The sequence below is a fragment of the Anguilla rostrata genome, chromosome 14 (assembly GCF_018555375.3).
Source record: "Anguilla rostrata isolate EN2019 chromosome 14, ASM1855537v3, whole genome shotgun sequence".
Taxonomy (NCBI): domain Eukaryota; kingdom Metazoa; phylum Chordata; class Actinopteri; order Anguilliformes; family Anguillidae; genus Anguilla; species Anguilla rostrata.
This window is the reverse complement of record NC_057946.1, coordinates 23,615,281-23,630,393: the sequence shown is the minus strand read 5'-3', so window position 1 is coordinate 23,630,393 and position 15,113 is coordinate 23,615,281. Positions and strand designations below refer to the sequence as shown.

General features: G+C 49.3%; 1 protein-coding gene across 1 annotated transcript; it reads left to right on the top strand.

Annotated features, from left to right (window-relative positions):
• Window positions 1-213: 213 nt before the first annotated feature.
• Window positions 214-14,899, top strand: ddx54 (DEAD (Asp-Glu-Ala-Asp) box polypeptide 54). The gene is made up of 20 exons (XM_064307723.1): window positions 214-584; window positions 1,241-1,367; window positions 1,456-1,526; window positions 1,763-1,951; window positions 2,588-2,637; window positions 3,027-3,068; window positions 3,258-3,353; window positions 3,556-3,677; window positions 5,051-5,112; window positions 5,566-5,697; window positions 6,066-6,276; window positions 6,835-6,966; window positions 7,282-7,503; window positions 7,617-7,690; window positions 8,014-8,217; window positions 8,615-8,790; window positions 12,068-12,181; window positions 12,484-12,591; window positions 13,249-13,340; window positions 13,756-14,899. Exons 1-20 carry the CDS (start codon window positions 462-464, stop codon window positions 14,007-14,009), a joined length of 2,601 nt encoding a protein of 866 aa, XP_064163793.1. The 5' UTR covers window positions 214-461; the 3' UTR covers window positions 14,010-14,899.
• Window positions 14,900-15,113: the final 214 nt, after the last annotated feature.

The window sequence follows — 15,113 nt, the reverse complement described above, 5'->3', positions numbered from 1 at the left end:
CTAATCTTCGCGGTACTTTAGACCCCGGTGGAAACGCAGACAACCATTGGCTGAAGGAACCTTTTAGTTCCTGGTAAAGTAGTTCCTGGGACTGAAAGTTCCGGGTAATTTCGGTGGAAACGCGGCTTAATTCAGCGTCTTTAGAACGAAGGACCAAATCATTGCGGATCCGAAAAAGCATGTTCGCTCGGGACTTGATTTGGTTGAGAGCGCACGGAGGGGACTTGGGAGTTCAGTGGAAGTTCCTCGGCTGGGCCGGCTGACGTCAGTGTTGTGCGACACTGAGGGACTGCAGAACACACGTGTTAACAAAATGTCTGCCTTGTGGTGGTATCCCCAAAATTAAATGCAGAATTGTTTGTAAATATATTTGAAAACTGGGATTTTTAATACAATACCAGGCGGTCACGAAAATTTCTCTTTTATATACGTTCTAAGATACGCGAAAAGCTTCGTCTACAATGGCACAAAGGAAGAAAAAATTCACGAAGAAAAAACGACATATGGGGAGTAAATTAAAAGAACCCGATTTGGATTCGGACGGTGGCGAATTTGAACTGGCTGCCCAGATGCAAGATGACACGGTGAGAAGTTATTAATTTTTCTTTTTTATTTATGTGCATTTGTATAAAACGGCAGGCTTGCTGACCGTTTAAAATCTTTTGTTGTTTTAGTTATCGCTAGTTTAGTTGCGAGTTGAATCGTGGAAGGCTAAACAACATGGTTAGTTAACTAGGCTTACTAACCTATATGTGTACATGTTGGGTTGTACATAGTCTCTAGATAGTCCTACCGAGCCATCGTGATGGCTAGCTTAATCTTTTGGGGCTACCTGGCGGTATAGATAGATCCTTACAATAGCGAGATTGCATGGAGCTATGGGATAGCTAGCTATTTTGCTAGCTACTGACAGCAAGCTTTCGACTTATTTTGCCACAGATCAGATCCCTGGCTTATTCAACATGATGACAGTTGTTGTTGGGACAGACCCGGCCCCACAGAATAAGCGACATTAACTGCTCTTTAGGCCCCCGCGATCGCCCAGGGGAGCCCCTAATTATTCTAAAATATAGCAATATATTTATTAGAATGTTGGGTTGGGGGGATGTGGGTCCAAAATGAAATCATGCTTAAGGTGTCTCTCAATGTCCAGGGCCGACACTGTCCGTCCGAGTTTACGTAGTCAGTTATGTTCGTCGCGTTGTTCTTGATCTCCATTAATTTCTGGTTATTTTCTCAGCCTGAGAGGAAGACCCTCCGCTTCCCCGCCGCATCGGAGTGCCTCTCCGACGTGGAGCCGGACACCAGGGAACTGGTCAGGGCGCAGAACAAGAAGAAGAAAAAGTCTGGAGGTTTCCAGTCAATGGGTAAGATCCAGGATGGCTTTGAAATAGAAATCGCAGGAATTTCTGTGCCTCTCTAGAAATTCAAAAGCAACGTCATTTCTCCTTTCAGGGCTCAGCTATCCAGTGTTCAAAGGGGTCATGAAGAAGGGCTACAAAGTCCCTACTCCTATTCAGAGAAAGGTGAGTTAGTGGCCTTTCCGAAATAACCTTGATCTTTAAATATGAGGGAAAAGATGATGGAGTGGAAAAAACGCATTCAAGATATGATAAGATAAGATTCCTTTTATTGTCATTGCACTGGTACAATGAAATTTAGTTGGGAGCAATCTGTCAGTAAAGTTGTACAACAATACTGTAATACTAAGCTAACTAATACAACTTTAAAAAAGTAATAACACTTCAATCCCCGCTCCCAGACGGTTCCCCTGATCATGGACGGGAAGGACGTGGTCGCCATGGCGCGGACGGGCAGCGGGAAGACGGCGGCGTTCCTGATCCCGATGTTCGAGCGCCTGAAGGCCCCGCAGGCGCAGACGGGCGCCCGCGCCCTCATCCTGACGCCCACGCGCGAGCTGGCGCTGCAGACCATGAAGTTCACCAAAGAGGCGAGGACCTCCCGCGCTCCCGCCATGGCTCCGGCTGCTTACCGCCGTGTGCCGCTCGGGGCACTCCCCCTTTTCATCGGCCAATGAAATCACAGTGTGCTTGTGCACGCCACCTTACGTTACAGGCGTACAGCCAACAACTTATTTTTTACATCCATTCATACAGCTGGATATAAACGGAAGCAATTCAGATTAAGCAGGTTAAGCACCTTGCTGAAGGGTACAACAGTAGTGTCCTACCCCTTGCAACCTAAAGGTCAGAGGTTCGATTCCCTGATAAGACACTGCTGTTGCACCCCTGAGCAAGGTACTTAGCCTGCATTGCTTGTTGTGTAAGTCGCTCTGGATCAGAGCGTCTGCTAAATGCCTGTAATGTAATTTAATCAAAGAACTGACAAAGTCAGTTCCTTACCCATTATACTACAATGCCACCCCACTACCTTCCTTGTGCCCATTTTGCTGTCACTGGGCTAAAACTAAAAACTCAACTTTCTGGCATCATGATTTATTCCAATTGGATGGAAATATATTGTAAAAATACTTGTATTATCAGTGTCTTGTGTTGAGTTCCCCTTCTGCCATGAAACACTGCATGTGTTAACGGGGTAGTGAGTTTTCTTTTCTGTGATATTGCAGCTCGGCAAGTTCACCGGCCTTAAGACAGCACTGATCCTGGGAGGAGACAGGTAATGCTATTTTCCCCTCTCATTAGGAGTCATCTCTGTGTCGCTGGTTCCCATTCAAATAGCACTGATATTTTAAGAATGTATACTCCTCTGATGCACTAGGGCCACCAGACAGTGTCTATGGTGCACACAGTGGTGTCACAGGACTGTAGCGGAACCAGTACATTTGGAGAGGCGTATTTCTCACTCACAACAAACTAGTAGCCTGTGTATACCTGGTGTGTCTTTGGAAGGAACTCATGCAGCCAAAACCTGAGGAAACTTGGCCGTCTAAAGCCTCTTTCTGTAGCTGGAGTAGGTGTACTGCAGCAGTGCATTATGGGTATGGGTGAGTGTAATGAGCACCTATAGTATTGTAATCTGACATGGCTCTGCCTTTGTCCCCCCAGCATGGACGATCAATTCGCTGCTCTGCATGAAAACCCAGATATGTAAGTACTGTGGAACTCCCCCCTTTTTAAAACATTTTTTTTTACATACAATGGACACCTTGAACATGTGCAGTTACATGTACATGTATGTTCATGTATGTTCACACTTAACGTTTCTTTCTCTCTCCCCCCCCCCCCTTTCTCTCCCCCCCTCTCGCTCTCTCTCCCTCCACCCCCACCCCCCCACAGCATCATTGGCACCCCCGGTCGTCTGATGCACGTCGTCATGCAGATGAACCTGAAGCTGCATGGCGTGGAGTATGTGGTTTTTGACGAGGCTGACAGGTGAGGCTTCTCGCTGTGGAACACCTGCGGTCGTGTTCAGGCGGCACTTTTAACACGCGTTAAGCTGCAGAGGGGTTGACCGGGTTCAGTGCTAAGGCGGAGGGGTTTTGAGCTTGATAGCAGCCTGTGCTTGTGGCTCTTGTGTGAGGTCGGATTGGGGGCTGACGGAGCGCTCTGTCCCGGGTTTTCCGGACTTTTCCAGGCTGTTTGAGATGGGCTTCGCGGAGCAGCTCCAGGAGATCATCCGCCGCCTCCCGGACTCCCGGCAGACCCTGCTCTTCTCCGCCACGCTGCCCAAGCTCCTGGTGGAGTTCGCCCGGGCCGGTGAGTCCGCAGGCCGCCATGCTTCATGATTTGGACGCGTGTACCAAGTTTGTGTAGTTTTGGCTTAATGCCATTGTTCTATGCTAAAGAGATGGCAAAATATGGATAACGCAGGTCCTGCTCATTCTAAAATAGCTATAATGAAGGCTGTGCTTATGTGGTTTGGGTTGGATGGTTTAATGGGTGTAAGACAGGCAGTGGGCTGAACAGAAGTATGCATGCTGAGAAGAAAGCTTTATTCAGGCTTATCAATGAAGACCATGTTCGTCACGAGGGGAGGTTTGAGCTGTGGGTCTGTACTCCTGAGGAGGGAGGTGCTAATGTGAGTCTGTACTCCTGAGGAGGGAGGTGCTGTAATGTGAGTCTGTGCTCCTGATGGGGAGGTGCTAATGTGAGTCTGTACTCCTGAGGAGGGAGGTGCTGTAATGTGAGTCTGTGCTCCTGATGGGGGGAGGTGCTGTAATGTGAGTCTGTGCTCCTGATGGAGGGGAGGTGCTGTAATGTGAGTCTGTGCTCCTGATGGGGGAGGTGCTGTAATGTGAGTCTGTGCTCCTGAGGAGGGGAGGTGCTGTAATGTGAGTCTGTGCTCCTGATGGGGGGAGGTGCTGTAATGTGAGTCTGTGCTCCTGATGGGGAGGTGCTAATGTGAGTCTGTGCTTCTGATGGGGAGGTGCTAATGTGAGTCTGTGCTCCTGATGGGGAGGTGCTAATGTGAGTCTGTGCTCCTGATGGGGAGGTGCTAATGTGAGTCTGTGCTCCTGATGGGGAGGTGCTAATGTGAGTGTGTGCTCCTGATGAGGGGAGGTGCTGTAATGTGAGTCTGTGCTCCTGATGGGGAGGTGCTAATGTGAGTCTGTGCTCCTGATGGGGAGGTGCTGTAATGTGAGTCTGTGCTCCTGATGGGGAGGTGCTGTAATGTGAGTCTGTACTCCTGATGGGGAGGTGCTAATGTGAGTCTCTGCTTCTGATGGAGGGGAGGTGCTGTAATGTGAGTCTGTGCTCCTGATGGGGAGGTCTAATGATCTGGCTCTGATGGTGCTAATCGGCTGTGAGTGCTGGACTGTGCTCCTGATGGAGGTGCTATGTGAGTCTGTGCTCGATGGATCTAAGATCTGACCTGAGGTCGTCTGTGTCCTGAGGGGAGGTGCTAATGTGAGTCTGTGCTCCTGATGGGGAGGTGCTAATGTGAGTCTGTGTCGAGAGCAATGTATCGTGCTCTGATGGGGAGGTGCTAATGTGAGTCTTGCTCCTGATGGGAGGCTGGAGTGTGCTTGTGTTTAATGCGCCTGAGGTCAATGTGCTCCTGATGGGGAGGTGCTAATGTGAGTCTGTACTCCTGAGGAGGGAGGTGCTAATGTGAGTCTGTGTTGCAGGGCTGACGGAACCTGTGCTCTTGCGGCTGGATGTGGACACCAAGCTGAGCGATCAGTTACAGGTGGGAACTACAGACTGACCCTGAGCTCTGCTTCTGACAGGGATCAGGCTTATTATACTGTAACTGAACTGCAGAGAGACCAGCGTCTACATGCCTATGACTATGAAAATATCAGGCTAATGAGTTTTTAAATATTTGTAGTGCATGCTCCAATTAATTGGACCGAGTGTACTTTTTTAAGCCACCTATCCAAATTGTCTCCTGGATTTAAGTACCTATTAGTGTGGGGCTCATTCACATAAAGGTGACCTCAATTCAGTGAATATGGGTTATGTTTATTTTTGGCTTTCATTGTGTGTATGACACACGCTCATGCTTCCTGTAGACTTTTAGTTACTGTGTGTGACACGCTCAAACACTTCCTGTCTTACTGAGTGGGGATCTGTCCTGTGAGCAGCCGTTAGTCGCTGCTCATCTGTGTGATTTGCTCACCTGCCTCCTGTCCAATCGCAGCTGGCCTTTTTCCACCTGCGCATGGACGAGAAGCCGGCCCTCCTCCTGCACCTCCTGCGGAACGTGGTCAAGCCCCAGGAGCAGACCGTGGTGTTCGTAGCTACCAAGCACCACGTGGAGTATCTGAAGGAGGTGAGTCCTGCACCAATCACACGCCAGATACTCCTGACCATGTCACTACGGTCACTGCGTATGAGTCAGATCAATCAGTGAGTCAGACAATCAGTCAGTCAGTTAGTCAATTAGCCAATCAGCTACTGGTGTCACGCCCCCACACTGTTGTATTCCGCCCCTACATTGTATTGCCCCGCCCCCAGACTGTGGTGTCCTGCCCGCACTGGTGGCCCACCCCCACAATGTTATATCCTACCTGTACCCTGTTGTGCCCCGCCCCCTCACTGTGGTGTCCCGCCCACACTGTTGTGTCCCGCCCCCGCACTGTGGTGCCCCGCCCCCTCACTGTTGAGTCCTGCCCCCTCACTGTTCTGCCCCGCCCACAGCTGCTGATGTCAGAGGGCGTGGACTGCGCCTACATCTACAGCGCTCTGGACCAGACGGCTCGCAAGATCAACATCGGCCGCTTCGTCCACCGCAAGGCCATGGTGCTGCTGGTGACGGACGTGGCGGCGCGCGGCATCGACATCCCCCTGCTGGACAACGTCATCAACTACAACTTCCCCTCCAAGGCCAAGCTCTTCCTGCACAGAGTCGGTTAGTGTGGAGAGCAAGGGGGTCCGTCTCAGTGTAATGGGTCTGAAGAGAGATATCTCTGAATATAATTGGTTTAGAGAGAGAGATCTCTGAGTGTAATGGTTCTGAAGCAGGAGATCTCTGAGTGTAATGGTTCTTGAGAGGGAGATCTCTGAATATAATTGATTTAGAGAGAGATCTCTGAATGTAATTGGTTTAGAGAGAGAGAGATCTCTGAATATAATTGGTTTAGAGAGAGATCTCTGAGTGTAATGGTTCTGAAGCAGGAGATCTCTGAGTGTAATGATTCTTGAGAGGGAGATCTCTGAATATAATTGGTTTAGAGAGAGAGATCTCTGAATGTAATTGGTTTAGAGAGAGAGATCTCTGGATATAATTGATTTGTTTGCGGTGAGATGTTTTAGTGACAGAGAGAGGAAGCTGTCTGCAGTGAATGGTTCTGGAGAGGGGGGGTGGATCTGTGTGCAGGTAATGGATTTTGGGCGGGGGCTGTCTGCTGTGAGTGGGGGATATCGGGGTCGCTTTGAGGAGCTAACGGGGGTGCTCTGTGTCCCGCAGGTCGAGTGGCCCGTGCGGGGAGAGGCGGCACAGCCTACAGCCTGGTGTGCACCGACGAGGTCCCGTTCGTCTACGACCTCCATCTCTTCCTGGGACGTCCCTTACAGCTCGCCCTGCCTGAACACCCCCAAGGTACCCACTCCAAGCCCAAACTGTCTGGCACATCACCAACCAGACAGTCACACCTAGTTATTCAGTTCTTTCAAAATTCATTTTTCAGAGTACTAATGGTTTTTAATGAAGTATTTCTTAGTTTCTGTCTTGCACTGTGTGAAGTCAAATTCACATGGAGCTTCATGGAATAAAATTAAACACAGTATTGCCATTTCATAGTATTATTTTGAAATATGAAGCTTTATTAGTTTCTCTACTCATTTTTAACATGTCGTTTGGTTCTCTGCGTGTGTATAATTGCGTTCCCTCCTGTAAAACTTGTCACTCCCCAAGATGCCGACGGGGTGTTTGGGCGGGTCCCCCAGAGCGTGCTGGACGACGAGGAGGCCCAGCTCATCACGGCCCACCAGAACTCCCTGGACCTGCAGAACCTGCGTCGCATCGCGGAGAACGCCTACAAGCAGTACCTCAAGTCCCGGCCCAGCCCCTCCCCCGAGTCATTCAAGCGGGTCAAGAACACGGAACTCTCCGGAATGGCCGTGCACCCGCTGCTCGGTCAGTCTGCGCCCCGTCACACCGCCATCACGCAAACGCAGCGATGACATCACAACAGAGTCATCATGCTCTCTCTCTCTCTCTCTCTCTCTCTCTCTCTCTCTTCTCTTTAGGCTCGGGGTTGGAGAGCATGGAACTTGACCGGCTGAAGATGGTGGACAGCATCAAGACCTACAAGTCTAAAGCCGTAAGTTGAGACCAGCCAGCGCTGCACAGAAATATGCCTTCCAATTTTTCCGTGGTTGTGTAAGACCGGCTGCTGTTGAGCGTGTGAATGTAGGCTGTCCAGTGCCTCAGTATTCTCAGGCAACAGACAACTCTCCTGTCTGTCTGTGTCATGAGAACACGCTTACCTGCAGCAGACCCCGGGTAACAGTTTCAGTAAAATTTAAAGTAACGTTGAACGGTTGGTGATAATTACTGTACCTTTAAGAGCACGGGTCTAGTACCCAGAGCACTGAGGACGTTTGTTGCCTGGTGACCCTCTGGCGTATCCTCTCCGCCCCTCAGACGATATTCGAGATCAACTCCAGCAGCAAGACGGCGGCCAGCGAGGTCATGAGGGCCAAGAGGAGCCGGGACACGCGATTGGTGGACAAGTTCCAGCGGGCACGCGAGGACCGGGCCGCCGAGGGTCTGATGAAGTGCCCCGCCCCGCCCAGACCCGCCCCCGCCGACCCGGGACACAGCGAGAGCGAGGAGGAGGACATCCAGGTACCCTCCCTACCCACCCCTAAACACCTTCTCCTGGAGGAGATGGGAGACCTGTCAGTCACGGAATCACACAGACCAATCAAAAGACCTGCTGTGTTCCAACACTCTTTGATTGGTGGAAATCTGTGAATAATGGCCCAATGGCCAGGCTGGCTTGTTTGTTAGGCACAGAGTCACAAACCTGATGAAGCCTCCCTCTCCAATGGTTAGTCAGCCCGAGAGGAGTTTTTCTTAGCAAAACTGAGGGAAATGTGAGCACTTTACAAAAGATCATTATTAGGTCAGTAGTTTAGTACTGCAGTCTTTGAAAACGTAGAAACGGGCTTGATTTTGTATTCCATGTGCAGTTGGATCCCTCATTAATGTGTCTTGTGTCTTGTGTTGCAATTACCCACAGGGGGTGTTTTCCAGAGTGGTGGGGGGGAAGAGGAGGAAAAATTTGGAGGAGGTGGAGGAAGAGGGGGAGGGGGACGCCGCCGGGCCGAAGACGAAGAAGACGAAGACCAGGGGACCTGTTCGTGATGAAGAGTTCTACATCCCCTACAGACCCAAAGACTTCAACTCAGAGAGAGGGTACGACCACCGCTACGACATCTGGGTCCTGAGTGTGTGTGGATGTTTAAGTCTCTCTTAAAGAGGGTGTGTGTGTGTGTGTGTGTGTGTGTGTGTGTGTGTGTGTGGAGGTAGTTACTCTATTTAAAGAGGGTTTGTGGATTTAGACTCTCTCCTTGAAGAGGGTTTGGATGTAATCTTTCTCTTTAAAGAGGGTGTGTGTGGGTGTAGAGTTGTATCTCTGTAGAGGGTGTGTGTGGGTGTTGAGTTGTATCTGTGTAGAGGGTGTGTGTGGGTGTTGAGTCTCTATGTAGAGGGTGTGTGTAGATATTTAAGTCTGTATTTCTGTAGACGGTGTGTGAATGTAGAGTTGTATCTCTGTAGAGGGTCTGTGTGGGTGTTAGGGATGTATCCAAATGCGAATACTGTATTTGGGAAAGCACGAATAATGCGATGGAAACAGATGTTTCTTCTACCCGAAGTTGCTCGTTATTATTCGGATTCGGGGGGGGGGGGAGCAGCTCCAGTCGAGTCTCATAGCCTCTATCTAACGTTACAAGGGCAGAGAGAGAAAGTATCTGGAACTCCGGCACATAGCAGCTGCCTCGTGATGGCGAACCAATCATAAAGCTAGCTGCCATTCAAAACCCGTTTCAGAGGGTCTTAGAGAGGTTTCATGCAGTTTTATTAAATAATGTAATGACAAAAAATGTATGGTATACATGGAATAAACTAATTGTATGATATAAAACGAGAAGGAACTGTTTTTTCTTGATAGAATGAGTCATTGTTTTCATTGAATTAACGACCAGAGGTTTTTTGCTTAACAACGGTGGAAATAGAACTACCAACCAGAGTTTTGCTTGACAACGGTAAAATAATATGCCCAAACGGCAGCACAAGAATATATCACTATCAGCTGTTTAAATTCTATCCGAATACAGATACAGATAATGATAATGTCTCTGCACACCCCTAGTGGGTGTAGAGTATGTGTCTGTAGAGGGTGGGTGTAGAGTCTCTATGTAGAGGGTGTGTGTGGATGTTTAAGTCTGTGTCTCTGTGCTGTGGTGTGTGTAAATGTTTAAATCTCTGTGCAGTGGTGTGTGTGGATGTTTAAATCTCTGTGCTGTGGTGTGTGTGGATGTTTAAATCTCTGTGCGGTGGTGTGTGTGGATGTTTAAATCTCTGTGCTGTGGTGTGTGTAAATGTTTAAATCTCTGTGCGGTGGTGTGTGTGGATGTTTAAATCTCTGTGCGGTGGTGTGTGTGGATGTTTAAATCTCTGTGCGGTGGTGTGTGTGGATGTTTAAATCTCTGTGCGGTGGTGTGTGTGGATGTTTAAATCTCTGTGCGGTGGTGTGTGTGGATGTTTAAATCTCTGTGCTGTGGTGTGTGTGGATGTTTAAATCTCTGCGGTGGTGTGTGTGGATGTTTAAGGCTGTATCTCTGTGCGGTGGTGTGTGGATGTTTAAATCTCTGTGCTGTGGTGTGTGTGGATGTTTAAATCTCTGTGCTCTGGTGTGTGTGGATGTTTAAGGCTGTATCTCTGTGCGGTGGTGTGTGTGGATGTTTAAGGCTGTATCTCTGTGCTGTGGTGTGTGTGGATGTTTAAATCTCTGCGTGGTGTGTGTGGATGTTTAAATCTCTGTGCGGTGGTGTGTGTGGATGTTTAAATCTCTGTGCTGTGGTGTGTGTGGATGTTTAAATCTCTGTGCTGTTGTGTGTGTGGGTGTTTAAATCTCTGTGCTGTGGTGTGTGTGGATGTTTAAATCTCTGTGCGGTGGTGTGTGTGGATGTTTAAATCTCTGTGCGGTGGTGTGTGTGGATGTTTAAATCTCTGTGCTGTGGTGTGTGTGGATGTTTAAATCTCTGCGGTGGTGTGTGTGGATGTTTAAGGCTGTATCTCTGTGCGGTGGTGTGTGTGGATGTTTAAATCTCTGTGCTCTGGTGTGTGTGGATGTTTAAATCTCTGTGCGGTGGTGTGGTGTGTGTGGATGTTTAAATCTCTGTGCTGTGGTGTGGTGTGTGTGGATGTTTAAATCTCTGTGCTCTGGTGTGTGTGGATGTTTAAATCTCTGTGCGGTGGTGTGGTGTGTGTGGATGTTTAAATCTCTGTGCTGTGGTGTGTGTGGATGTTTAAATCTCTGTGCGGTGGTGTGTGTGGATGTTTAAGGCTGTATCTCTGTGCTGTGGTGTGGTGTGTGTGGATGTTTAAATCTCTGTGCGGTGGTGTGTGTGGATGTTTAAATCTCTGTGCAGTGGTGTGTGTGGATGTTTAAATCTCTGTGCGGTGGTGTGTGTGGATGTTTAAATCTCTGTGCAGTGGTGTGTGTGGATGTTTAAATCTCTGTGCGGTGGTGTGTGTGGATGTTTAAATCTCTGTGCGGTGGTGTGTGTGGATGTTTAAATCTCTGTGCTGTGGTGTGTGTGGATGTTTAAATCTCTGTGCGGTGGTGTGTGTGGATGTTTAAATCTCTGTGCGGTGGTGTGTGTGGATGTTTAAATCTCTGTGCTGTGGTGTGTGTGGATGTTTAAATCTCTGTGCGGTGGTGTGTGTGGATGTTTAAATCTCTGTGCTGTGGTGTGTGTGGATGTTTAAATCTCTGTGCGGTGGTGTGTGTGGATGTTTAAATCTCTGTGCTGTGGTGTGTGTGGATGTTTAAATCTCTGTGCTGTGGTGTGTGTGGATGTTTAAGTCTGTATCTCTGTGCGGTGGTGTGTGTGGATGTTTAAATCTCTGTGCTGTGGTGTGTGTGGATGTTTAAATCTCTGTGCTGTGGTGTGTGTGGATGTTTAAATCTCTGTGCTGTGGTGTGTGTGGATGTTTAAGGCTGTATCTCTGTGCTGTGGTGTGTGTGGATGTTTAAATCTCTGTGCTGTGGTGTGTGTGGATGTTTAAATCTCTGTGCGGTGGTGTGTGTGGATGTTTAAGGCTGTATCTCTGTGCTGTGGTGTGGTGTGTGTGGATGTTTAAATCTCTGTGCGGTGGTGTGTGTGGATGTTTAAATCTCTGTGCAGTGGTGTGTGTGGATGTTTAAATCTCTGTGCGGTGGTGTGTGTGGATGTTTAAATCTCTGTGCTGTGGTGTGTGTGGATGTTTAAATCTCTGTGCTGTGGTGTGTGTGGATGTTTAAGGCTGTATCTCTGTGCTGTGGTGTGTGTGGATGTTTAAATCTCTGTGCTGTGGTGTGTGTGGATGTTTAAATCTCTGTGCGGTGGTGTGTGTGGATGTTTAAGGCTGTATCTCTGTGCGGTGGTGTGTGTGGATGTTTAAATCTCTGTGCTGTGGTGTGCAGGCTCAGTTTGGGAGGGGAGGGGAGCGCGTTTGAGCTCCAGGCCTCCTCCGCTGTGCTGGACCTGATGGGGGACGAGGGCGAGCAGCTCAACCAGCACAAGAGCATGATGAAGTGGTGAGAGAGCCGCGCCCGATTCCCCAGCATGCACCGGGGCTCGCTGTCTCCGTCTCTCTTTCTGTCTTTCTCTTCTCCTTCTCTTTTTTCCACTGTTCCTTTCTCTGTCTCTCTTTCTGTTTCTCTTATCCTGCGTCTCATCTCTCACTCTCTCGTTCTCTTCACTTTTTTTCCCTTCTCTGTCTCTTTCTCTCATTACGGATCATGTGGTGATTGTTTTTAATGATGCCGTTTGATACGGTTGGTGCGAAAGGCTATTCGGTAAATTTCTCTCCTCCTTGATGCCCCCCCACCCCCCCCAGGGACCGGAAGAAGAAGCGGTTTGTGCGGGAGACCGGAAAAGAGGACAAGAAGAAGAAAGTGAGGACGGAGAGCGGGCAGGTGGTCAGCTCGAAGAAGAAGAAGAGCTTGTATCCTCTTTTTTTACATGGTGTGCTGGCAGTCGTACCAGACTCTGCTAGCGTTTACACATACCAAGGCTGTGACTGAGAAGAGCGACACGTTCAGGGCCTTAATCTGAACCATGTGACAGGAACCATGTGATCAGCTGTGTTTCCTTTACGGTGGCGGTTCTGTCCTGAGTGTCTTTGGAAGTGAGGAGTCGGGCTCATTTATGACAGGGACCGGCTTATCTAAAAGTCAACAAATTTACTTGTTGAAGTTACCTTATGTTGCTGAAAGCTGGGCTAAACACCATGATATTATCAAAAGATTCATGGTTTTAGCCTCTTTTTAAGGAGACCAAACATGAATATGTTAGGAGGTAGGTATGGTAATTCAGCTCAGCTATTGAATACCTCTGCTAGATGCAAATTTAGTCCTGCTTTTAACGACAGAGGTGATGTTTGTAGGCAATAATTGTTAAGTCCAGCCAGTAGTGTAATTTCTCCCTTTGGGTGAAGTATTCACGTGTCATTGCCAGGTTCTGGCGACATGTTGATATCGGGACAGTCGATTGTTGATATCGAGAGGGTTGATTGTTGATATCGGGACAGCTGATTGTGCATATCGGTACAGTTGATTGTTGATATCAGGACGGTTGGGTTCCTTGACTGGAAACCCTGCAGCTATGAGGAGTGGAAGAAGAAGTACAAGATGGACGACGGAGGCTCTGACTCTGAGGGAGAGACAGCAGGAAAGGGGAGAAGGCCAGGTGGAGGTAGCGTACCCTCAGACTGCCCGCATGCATGTCTGTGTGTCTGTATCCCTGTCAGTGTCTGTGTCAGTGTCTATGTTAGTGTGCGTGTGTCAGTGTTTGTGTTGGTGTCTGTGTTAGTTCAGTGTGTGTGATAGCATGTGCGTCAGTGTCTGTGTTAGTGTCTGTTAGAGTCTGTGTCTGTTAGTTGAGTGTGTGTGATAGCATGTGTGTTAGTGTCTGTTAGAGTCTGTGTCAGTGTTTGTGTCAGGTCTGTGTCAGTGTCTGTGTCAGTGTAGCCATATGTGTATCCACGTGCAAGCGTATGTTAGCATGTCAGTGTGTCTGTGCATATTAATGTATTTTTATGATGACTGTGTTGCGATGCCGCGCCCTGCGTTTTGTGACGGGTCATCCCGTGTGCCCCCCCCCCCCCCAGGCCGCAGAGGACGGCGGGGCCCCCAGCAGCAGCAGCAGCAGGCGGAGCAGAAGGGCGGGGCGCGGGCGCGGTCGGAGCTGCGCAGCCGGGAGCAGATCCTGAAGAACAGGAAGCGGCAGCAGAAGCAGCAGTTCCTGCAGAGCGGCGCCCTGAAGAAGCTGCGCGGTCGCTCCCGGCAACGGCTCGGAGAGGTCAAGAAGTCGGGCTTCGGCCGCGGCGCCACCAAGAAGGGCAAGCTGAGGAAGAGGCTGTGAGGGGCGGGGCCTGGGCCCGGGGGGGCGGGGCTACGGGCGGCCAGCCGCCACTCACTGCCGGGTGACCCGAGAGAAAGAAGGGAGTGGACTACCTGGTTGGTTGTTGAGATGGGTGGGGTTTTTAGGGGGGGGGCGGGGTTTGCCTTTTTTTGGGAGACCAGTGTTTCTTACTGTCTCCCCCTCCCACCCCTAAACTTGAGTACTCAAAGCCAGGCTTGAACCAATGACTTTTTATTACAGTGCACATCGTTCTTAAGAATTCTCCAAACCTTATTTGATTCTCTGAAGCATTTTTATGAAACAAAACCATAATTAGTGTTTAGTGTTTTCCACCATTAAAGCCGTGGCAGTCAGCTGTTCTTGTGAGTGCACTGTAATTAATTACGGAGAAGAACCCCAAAGGATGATGGGGGATGGGGCGGAGCCTGTTTCAGGAGGCAGGTTATCCAGTGGGGGGTGCAGTACCTGCAGTGCACTGGGGGGGGGGGGGGGTTTCAGAGACTGGGGTTTCGCTGGGGTGTCCTCATTGGTCCCCGGTTGACCCAGGAGCAGAACATGCTCATGATCAGGTGTGCACCAGCCCATTGCCTTACCTGTGTGTGTGCGTGTGTGTGTGTGTGTGTGCGTGCGTGCGTGTGTGTAATAACGCATCTAGGGTAACTGCTTGTCTCAGTGTCACCTCTGCAAATGTGTCTCACGTCAAGAGGTGGGGGGTGTGTATGTGTGTGTGTGTGTGGGCATGTGTATGTGTGAGAAACCAGAATTCGCCAGTCCTTTGTACGACATTGAAAAACTAGATCTGTGAAAGGACCCTCAGTTAAACCTCTTTTTTTTAATGAGCCTTGTGCAGCTGCTAGTGCTCGTGTGCAAATAAATCCCAGTGCATCCAGGCTGAGGACTCGTGTGTCATTGTGGGCCAGAAACGGTTGAGTTTTAAGCATTTTTCTCTCTCTGCAGCCTGCCAAACAATCACTGCAACTTTGTGTAGGTGTCCCAAAAGTGGGCTAGCTTGCTTCTTAGAATGGTGGTTATGGAATCAAGCATTTAAAAGTGTAACCCTGGGGTGAGTGAGACCAGATGCTAAGAATGATAGATCTGTCCCAA